This window comes from Protopterus annectens, chromosome 3.part0, assembly GCF_019279795.1.
Source record: "Protopterus annectens isolate FY-2018-M chromosome 3.part0, PAN1.0, whole genome shotgun sequence".
NCBI classification, from domain to species: Eukaryota; Metazoa; Chordata; order Ceratodontiformes; family Protopteridae; genus Protopterus; species Protopterus annectens.
The window spans coordinates 25,595,284-25,605,585 of record NC_056731.1 but is presented as its reverse complement, the minus strand read 5'-3'; the positions used below and the strand labels follow the sequence as shown (position 1 = coordinate 25,605,585).

At 38.7% G+C, this 10,302-nt stretch overlaps 1 protein-coding gene across 3 annotated transcripts in view; it reads right to left on the bottom strand.

Annotated features, from left to right (window-relative positions):
• Nucleotides 1–10,302, bottom strand: part of CCHR3.PART0H10orf67 (chromosome chr3.part0 C10orf67 homolog) — a 2,394,588-nt gene that overhangs the window by 2,290,963 nt on the left and 93,323 nt on the right. For 2 of the 3 annotated variants that reach the window (XM_044064558.1, XM_044064557.1), the window contains exon 2: nucleotides 3,244–3,364. The exons of the other annotated variant lie outside the window; for it this stretch is intronic. In XM_044064558.1, coding sequence (XP_043920493.1) covers nucleotides 3,244–3,364 — 121 coding nt within the window. The remainder of the gene's footprint in view (nucleotides 1–3,243; nucleotides 3,365–10,302) is intronic. 3 annotated transcript variants of the gene reach the window in all.

Genomic DNA, 10,302 nt, shown 5'->3' with positions numbered 1-10,302 from the left:
TTTTTTAACATTTGTTTACTGGGAAAGTCCAACTTGCAGCAAGGCAATTTTGAGCAGAGGCCCGGGGAGAAATGCTCCAGACACATGTCTTTGTAACGTGGGAGGAAACCGGAGTACTCAGTGGAAACACACAAATGCAGGGAAGATATGCAGACTCCGCATAGAAGGTACCCCAGCCGAGAATCGAACCGGAGAACCTCTTGCTGTGAGGCGACAATGCTACCACTGCACCACAGCTCTGTCCACTTACCTTATACAATCAGATATATTTTTGATGAAGAAAGTTTTTCTCCAAAGTCACCTAAAGCAAGAATTGAACTCTAAGCTTCAGTGTTTTCTTCTGCAGCACAGTGAAGCTCTATGTTTGTCATTGCTCTTATACCATGTAGATTTACCTGGCTGGGCATGATGATTATGCTGCTTAGTTCACAGCTCATTATTGTTTCTGAATTACTCAGGCTATACGATGAGAAAGCCTGCTAAACATCATGCAGACTTGTCCTCAGTGGCATGCATATGCCTGGGTCTTTGCTGAAAACATTGTGCATGTGTGGTCCAAGCTATACTTTCAGGGGTGGAACTGCAATTCTACACCTAACCATCTGTACACAATCTCACTGTAGTACCCGATTACTTTACATCATACACAGGGATTGAGGACGGTCATGTTTGACACCTAAAAGTGTCATTATGAATTTTAATAATACAGTATCTATATTTTGTGATTATGCCACTGGTCACACAAATGAGGTTCGTCTGTCAAGGCCCATCAGTGTGTGACAGATGGGAAACATGAGACTTCATTTGGGTACTCTTTCTGCCATATTTCTCTGACATTCTTCAAGGTGAGATACCATGGCTAGAAAAAGAGTGAATAGTGCTCCTTTTAGAGTGCTGAAAGGATGTGAGGAGACAAAGATGTTTTTTTACCCCCTACATCATGATTACAGTCAGAGGCTTATGACAGAAGGTTATAAAGGACCTCAATACAAGACTGAAGCCTAGAGTAGTTTAGTCCATGCTGACATCAGTGCAATTGGCACCTTTCACACTGGGGTACAGTGCTTTCACCATTAAAGTGACATGAGACACCAGAATCCTTCCTGACCTCCTTGGCTGATAGGAAGATGAAGTTAAAGATCAGGAGCCATCTATGTACTTTTCCACCCTTTTTTGACCCTGAAATACCTTCTGTTTAACACCAGTATTGACAAGCATACACCACATAAGTTATGGTATACAAAATTATGTTTAATGTAGCAACATTCTGCCCATCACAAAAGCATTAAATACCCCAGCTTCAAACACAAAAATTACATTAAAAAGTGTATGTCAGCCAGAAAAAGAAATAAACAGCACCCACAGTGATGTAAGCTTGTTATATTACTAGCTATCCAATTAGCTTGTAATGCAATAATGTTATCATATATGGTGCCTCTTTAAAAAGTGTACATCAGCCAGCAAAAAAGATAACTGTATCCACAGTGACATACGCTTGATATATTACTAGCTATCCAATTTGCTTTTAATTTAATAATTTTATCATATATGCTGCATCTTTAACTATATTCTAGATATATACCTCATAAGAAAGGAGATTTATGTTAGGGCATGTAGCAGTAGCAGAACAGTATGGTATACATATCAGGAATTTCTAACTACATGGGGAGGCAATAGTCTCAGAGTCAATAATGAATTTCAGAAATCTTGGCAACACCCTCACCTTAAAGACAGTCCACCAAAATGCAACCTTTAGACTTTTACGAAGTCTTAGTTCTGCATCAGTGTTTACTGTGAACCATAATGTTAGCACTTACATGTTCTTTAAAAGTTACAAAATTCTAAATCACAAACATTCTCACCATAACATGGTTTGCAATGGACTAATATGCTTATAAAAGGTTTCCATTGCAGGGAACCCAGGATTATAATTGGGCATCTAAACTTAACCAACTTATTATGTTGGTTGGTCAAGAGTGGAGTAAAGGAAAGCTCGAGAAGTAACTCAACATACATGTCAAGAACACAATGCACTGGTTATATTCAGAGAGGCTCAAACGTAATTATTTGGAGAGCATGGAGCTTTCTGTCTTCCATGTGCCACTAGTAACAGAAAACAAAGTGAATGAGTGGGAAGCATTTACAGCTTTGAGTCATAAAACACTTGGTGCAGCCATACATGCAGCAAGCAGAAGCAAAGCTCCCATTTGATGAATGAATGGCTTTAAAAGCTGTTAGACACTTCACTCTGCTACAGTGTGTGTTCATAGGTTCATACTAGGCTATCTGCCCTAGGGCATTTATAAGCCTAGCCAGAGTGTGTTTGGCTTTCGCCACTCATTTTAAATTAATTTTGCTATGCCCTTTTTCGAGGTTAGTATACTGTGCCTCTGTCTAACAGTGACACAGAAGTGATACCCGGGGTAAACCTACGATCTCCCATCCACTCATCAAGATTCCTCTTGAAGAGAGTCAATGAGGGACTCTGCCTAACCTGGACTGGGATTTTATTCCAGAGTGAAGGGAGCCTCTGGGTTATGAATCTGTCCCTCCAGCATGTCCTATTTATTTCAGTGCTGAGGTTCAAGTCTCTCGAGCGCGTAGCTCGATGGGATTTGGATTTTCTGAGGTGCAGCATGTCCATTAATTCCGGGTTGGACATGGCTTTATACGTCAGGCACAGATCGCCTCTGAGCAGTTGGTATGCCACTGAGTAGAGCTGTGTGTGTGTGTATGTATGTATGTATGTATGTATGTGTGTGTGTGAGAGAGAGAGCGAGAGAGAGAGAGCGAGCGAGCGAGAGAAAAAGAGATAGCAAATGTATAGCATTTTACAACAAAATGCATGTGTTGCTGTGTTGTGGTGGATGCTGCTATGCTCTAGTGTGAGATTAGAGCTTAAAAGAGCTGAAAGGTGTTTATCAAAACTGTCTTAAGCACCTTTCTTGCATCAGAAGAGAGCTTCACAAAGTTATCTTTTTCCCAAATTTGGACATTAATGGTGGTTTTTCATGTTTTATCTATTAAAATCTATGCTAAGTAGATTGCTTAGGAGAGCTATACATTGCATTTCCAGCCAAAAGGTATGAACAGTTAAATTAGATTAATTAGATGTTGTGAACACAATTTGGTTAAGCTCCAAAGCAAAATCTCAGAAAGCATTAATTCTGTACCAAAATGGCAGAGTAAGACATCATTTTAAGTGAAAAACACATTACTATACAAAGTTAGGCACTAATTTACCTTCATCAAGGTTTGAGTCACCTCTGTTAGTGCCTTCAAATCAACTATTTCAGTGACATTTGTCTGTGTTGCTTCATCTGTTCCAAATAAGCTAACTTTCAACCTTGCTGAAATGGAAGGACTGACAAGAAAAAAATGTATATATTAATAAACAGATTAATAAATTTCATGTTATTCAAGGATCTGTAATAACTACAGAACAGGCACAGAAAAAATAATACTGTCCCAAAAAATGATACATAGCAAAATAAAACATGGGGTGTGTACACCAGGTACAAGTTATGTGATTTTCTTTTTTTAATGTAATCCAACAGTTATTTGTTTTCTAGCATTTTATTAAGTTATTTTCATTCAAATTATCGACCTCTTTGTATAATGAAATCTTCCATCTATAGCAACACCTCCCAAGCAGGTGCCTATTGAAATTACACTGACTGTAACTGTGAAACTCAGAAAAGTGGAAATGTAAACAAGAATGCAGTGCATACAGTACTGTGATTACGCTCCAAAAACAATTAAATAACTTCCTCATTTGGTGCTACTCTAGCACAAGACTGAACCTTAACAACGTTTTTAAAGGTGCTTAACAAGTGTTAAGCACCCCCTAAGTGCTGTTAAGATCATGTCGAGGAAAAAAAATCTGACAGCAGTGGCCAGTAAACAACAGCAGCAGAACATGAAACGGCTTAATTTCAACTCCCGTTTCTACCTGCAGTCTGATAACTTACAGCCAGTTTTTTTAATCAAAGTGCTTTTCTTAATCAGAATAAGAAAGGATTATACCCACCACCCCACTGTTTACTAGCTTTCAAAGCCAGCACAGCATGTTGCATTTTTTTTCTTCTTTATTTTACTTTGTCTAACTAGTAGTACATGGAACAGATACATCTCCATGCACTACAAATCCTTTGAGGTGAATTCCTTGGCATCCATGGCTTGAACAAATATCTACACATTACAATCAAGAGACCTCCCTATACAGTGCATGCAGTCCCCTGATTATGCACCAAGACAAATCATTTAACTGCTTCAGTAGTGCAAGATCCAATCTTAATTATTAAGCACCCCCAAATGCTGTTAAGATTGGGTCTTGCACTAAGAAATGACAGTGCTGGCCAGCAAACTACACTGGCAGAAATCAGAAAGTATAGTTCTGTAAGTAAAACGTATCATAACAGTGGATGTTCATATGATCACTGCTGCAGTACTTTAGCTATACAGGTTACATCCAGCCAAGAATATAACAGCCAGACAGCTTCCAAAGCTTAAGAGCACCCTTCTTGCACCAAAACTCTCAGACAACTTGAACTGAGCTGACTAAAAGACAAGTTTGGGCGTAAAGCCTTACAGAGCTGTCCTGCCAGCAGACAGACGGAGGCTGAGCCCTGAAAGTTAGGAACAACAAAAATACAAATATCCACACCATGGCATAAAAATCACACTAAAAAACAAGGGGGGTGGAAGGAGGGAGCAGCTACTGCAGCAGTGATCATTCGGACATCTACTGTTAAGATAAATTTTACTTAACAACTGTATTATATTCATCATATTGCTCACTGCTGCAGTAGGCTTAGCCATATAGGTTGATTACCTTAGCTAACTACATTTGGGAGGTAGAAAAGAAGAGTCCAGAAACCCCTGAGGAATGGTCCTAGCAAACTTCGATCTGGACCTACAGAAGGAATCAAGCTTATAGTGCTTTGTAAAAGTATGTACAGGGGAACAAGTAGCTTCTAAAATATTTCTAGACTCCAACCCTTTCCAAAAAGCCTGTAGGGAGGAGGGAAATAAAATAAATCATGAGTATACAAGGACATTTATAGGTGTACATGTTTGGTCTCCAGGCAGTGAGGGATAAACATACCAGAGCACTTTTCAGTTACCACTGTATTGTTTTACTTGCATTGTCAGGTCATTTCCACTGAGCCTACAGACCCTTTTCAAGGTAGAGCAAAGAGGGTTTTCAATGCTGATTAAGGGAAGCTGGAGCAGGACACTGACAAAAATACATTACTTTAGCTTAGGTGGAATATCAGTATTGTGCTGGCAACAAGAGTGAATGGAAACAGCCTTTTTATAGCCACATATTGTATCTGTGGATATCACACTACTGGATGTGGTACAGTCAGAACATGATTCTTTATTTAAAGGGATCAAAGTTTATAGTCATGTCTCAGCATGCTTAGAACGCTGCAGAATATTTGCTCCACTGACTTTCTACATTATGCGGAATATAATGAATCAATCTTTATTATTGTATTATTTGCTTGTTTCATAAAAGGGCAGTGTTATCTACATGACAGAGAGAGAGAGAGGCGTTCTATTGCATTTAACAGGCTTCAGAGTAATTCATTTAATCTAAAAATGTGTTGCCACTGTTTAAATTTTATTGTATAAACTATTGTGGTATTTACAGATGTGTATATTATATATATACATATATATATCTATCAACTCTCCAGCCGACACAAGCATCCTCCAAAAGGGCCTCATAGAAACAGACAACTGGTGCCAGAGCCATGGCATCAAGCTAAACGCCAAAAAGTGTATAGTCATCCCCTTTGGCAAAAACAAAGTGCCCACAAATTACCACATAGGTGGTAATCCATTAAGTACAGAAGAAGTAATTAGGGACCTGGGGACCCAAGTTGATAGCAATCTCTCATTTGACAACCACGTGGCCAAAGTGGTTAGAAAAACATTTTATATAGCCCACCGGCAACTCGAAAGACCCCAAAGGTACCTCACCAAGAGGATCAAAGGGCTCAAACAGATGCCATATGCTGCCTGGTTAAAGAAACTCCAGCTTTACTCAGTGGCATACCGCCTGTTCAGAGGCGATCTGTGCCTGACGTATAAAGCCATGTCCAACCCGGAATTAATGGACATGCTGCACCTCAGAAAATCCAAATCCCATCAAGCTACGCTCGAGACTTGAACCTCAGCACTGAAATAAATAGGACATGCTGGAGGGACAGATTCATAACCCAGAGGCTCCCTTCACTCTGGAATAAAATCCCAGTCCAGGTTAGGCAGACTCCCTCATTGATTCTCTTCAAGAGGAATCTTGAGGAGTGGATTGGAGATCGTAGGTTTACCCCGGGTATCACTTCTGTGTCACTGTTAGACAGAGGCACAGTATACTAACCTCGAAAAAGGGCATAGCAAAATAAATTTAAAATGGGTGGCGAAAGCCAAACACATTCTGGCTAGGCTTATAAATGCCCTAGGGCAGATAGCCTAGTATGAACCTATATATATATATATATATATATATATATATATATATATATATATATATATATATATTTTTTTTTTTAGGACTTTGACAGAGTAACTTTAATTACAAAGTACTTTGTTCTTTAATGTGTAAGGAATCACTCTGATGGCGCAGTGGTGCAGCGGTAGCATTGTCGCCTCACAGCAAGAGGTTCTCTGGTTCGATTCTTGGCTGGGGTACCTTCTGTGTGGTGTCTAGATGTCCTGCCTGCATTCGTGTCGGTTTTCTCCGGGTACTCCGGTGTCCTCCCACATTACAAAGACATGCATCTGGTGCATTTCTCCCCGGGCCTCCGCTGAAAATTGGCTTCGTTCCAAGTCGGATTTTCCCGGTTAACAAATGTTAAATAAATAGAATAAATAAAATAAATAAACTTGCAGCAGATGAAAATGCTGAGGTAACTAATGTAGACAAACTCAGTGACTTGAAAGTTAGTGCTAAAAAGAGATAGAAAAAAAAGAATGGAAGAATGGAAGAATGTAACACGGAAATTTCAAACAGGCTGGGATGCAAAATTTGTACTGATGGAAGTAAATGAAATCCCAGTGTACCATACTGCACAAAAAAGTTTTCAGTGAGAATAAGGCATGCAGTTTGAAGAAACACTTAAGCAATATCACTTTGACAATAAGACTCCTGGTGGTGGTTAAAGCTGCATTTGTATACTTGACAATCTACAATCACAAAAAAATCAGAAGGCCATCTTGAACCGGTTTCTTTCATTGACATGTTAGCTAGTTAAAATAATCTGGATTTTGGTTCAGAAACAGAAATCGTTTCCCACTGTTGAGACAGTAAAGGAAATTGTGATAACTGTGATAGAAAATTTACTGGAGAATTAAAATTCAAGGTTAAAGAATGACATCCTGCAAAAAGTGCAGAATTTGCATCTAAGCCATTGAATGGTAGTTTACATCACATCATCATTTTCTTCTTTTGTATTTACAGCACCTGTTTTATAGAGGCTTAGTGCAACAACTGGTTTTCAACAGATTTGAGCAACTATCTACATTAGAGTAATGAATATGTGCTTTTTACAGTAATACAAACTGCAGACTAAGTGTGTTGGTGCATTTCTCAAGGGTGTTGCTTGTACAGCTTGAATGTTCATAAGAATAAATTGCCCATCTTAAAAACTCATAGGTTCATAGGTAGGTACTAGGCTATCGGCCCAAGGGCCTATGTAAGCCTAGCCAGCAAGGTACCATAGCTTACGCCACCCAAGAAAGTTATTTTCCTGTGCCACTATCCAGCAGAGACACAGAACTGATCCCCGGGGTGTATTTCCTATTTCCCATCCACTCATCAAGATTTTTCTTGAAGAGTGCTAATGAAGAACTTTGCTTGACATAGATGGGAAGCTTGTTCCAGAGTATAGGAAGTCTCTGGGACAGGAATCTATCCCTCCAGCGTGTCCGGTTTATTGTGGTGACAAGGTTCAAGTCCCTAGAGCGTGTAGCTCAGAGGGATTGGGATTTCTTTAGGTGTAGCATGTCCAACAGCTCTGGGTTTGACATAGCTTTATATGTTAGGCAGAGATCACCTCGGAGTAGGTGATATGCTACGGAGTAAAGCTGGAGTGTTTTGAGGAGGTCAGTGTAGGGCATTTGTTTGAGGCCAGTAATCTTCTTTGAGAGGTACTTCTGTTGCCTTTCCAGCTGCTGCATCTTTTATGAACAACCTTTTCCTTGTAACAAATAATGATTTCCAATTATAGAATCCGAACTGTTGTTGATGAAAATAAGCTCTAATAAAACTGGAAAAAATGTGACTGAAGTGGACTTGGGTCACTTGAGCAGGCAAAACAAAAACTAACCCTTGACAGTCACTTATTTGGAAAGCAAAAGACACAGCAATGAAGATATCAGTACACGACTTGAACAAAGATGAAGGTTATGTACACTTTAATAACTAGTCTTGAAGATAAGTTCTTGACAGAGAGAAAAATAAAGATCAGACCTATGAGTATACTTTAATTATGATTCGGTTATCAGATATAGTGTAGTTTTGATGGCAGACTGCACATATTTTGAGCAAATATACAGTCAGAAGCATAAATATAACATAGTATACACCGATGAGGTGTCTAATTTTAAGCTATTAGATACTGCATGCCTAAATGCAAAAGTAGACGATTAATGTTAACAGTGTGTATTGAACTTATTTATGCCTCAGAGAAGTCAGCCTTAAAGAACAGTTTTAGAGAAAAGATGTCAGGTCTTGCAGATCAAACAAACATAAGTCAAGATAGCAACTTGGGCAGAAAAAAAGCCAAGTGAGTCTGCCATTAATTACTAGGTTCAGACCACTGCATAAGTATGCCAGGAGATCCAAATGTGCTGCATGTCAAAGCACCAATCGCTGAGCCTAGACTGTCCAAGTAGAGGTGACAAAATAATGGAGGAAAACAAAATACAGAAAAAAGTACAGCTATGTAAGTAAAGTTATCAAAACATATGTTTGAATGATCACTGCTGCAATAACTTAAACTATATAGATTGTATCCTGCATGCTATGTGTGAGCCAGCCAGCTTCCAAAGCTTCAGGGTACCTTCCATGCACCCAAACCATTAGTCAGCTCAAGATGAGCTTACTAAAAAGAAAGGTTTTAGGTGCCAACCCCGTTATATGCACCCAATAACTGTTTCAGATCACGTGCCAATAATAACTAAAATAAAAACACAGGGTAATGAAATAAAAATGAGACACTGGCCGTTTCCCACCTATCTGTTTTAAAGAGAGGAATTTAAGAAATGGGTAATGGAAATTGTTCAGAAGCTTTTAGAGAAGATAGAAATTTCTTCCGAAAATAAAGCTTGAAAGTGGGATAAAATAAAAGTGGAATTTAAAAAACAGAGTGGAAACAAAAGAAAGGGATATATGGTTAAGAAGAATTATTTAGAGGGACTAACATTAAAGTATTACAGAATATGGGGAATCTCAGAACAAGAAGAGAAGCAACTGCAGAATGCTACACACAATATAAGGGATTACCTTGATAATATGCATGAGTTTAAAAAGATTGCCGTTAAGCAACTGTTTTTTGATAATAATTCTGCAGCACAAACACTTTTAGCCCAACAACTCAAGCAACAGAAAGGAGGAAGGGCTGTTTCCAAGCTTAGGGAGCTTATAACAAGGAAGGTAACAAGAAATCCTGTAGAGGTATTAGAAATATTTTGGAAATTATATGAAAGTCTGTATAAAGCAGAGAGAGATATGGAAATCAAGAAAAGGTAGAAATGGAAATATTTATGGAAGAATTAAATATGCCAAGGTTAGAGGAAGAAGAGGCTCAGTTACTAAAAGTTAGGATAGGTGGAGATGAGATAAAAATGGTGATGTATAACCAATCTACAGAAAAGCTCCAGAATAGACGGTATTCCTGTGGAAGTTTGGAAGCTAGGGGGGAAAACTGATAAAGATCTGGAAGGTCTTGTTTAACAGTATTTTAAGAGGAAGAGAAGTACTAGCATCCTTGAAGAAGATGGTGGTAATGGTATTACCTTAAGAGGGTAAAGATTAATTGGATCCAACTTCATACAGGCCCATTTCAATATTAAACCACAATTATAAAGTGTATATGTCTATAATAGCTAAAAAAACAGCAAAAGTGATACCAGAATTGATAGATATGAACCAGTGTGGTTTTGTGGAGGGGAGGCAAACATATGACGATATTAACAGAACACTGAAGATCCAGAGGGAAGCAGAATGTAAGAAAGCACTACTTTTATTGGTGGATTTTGATGCAGAGAAAGCATTTCACATCGTAGACT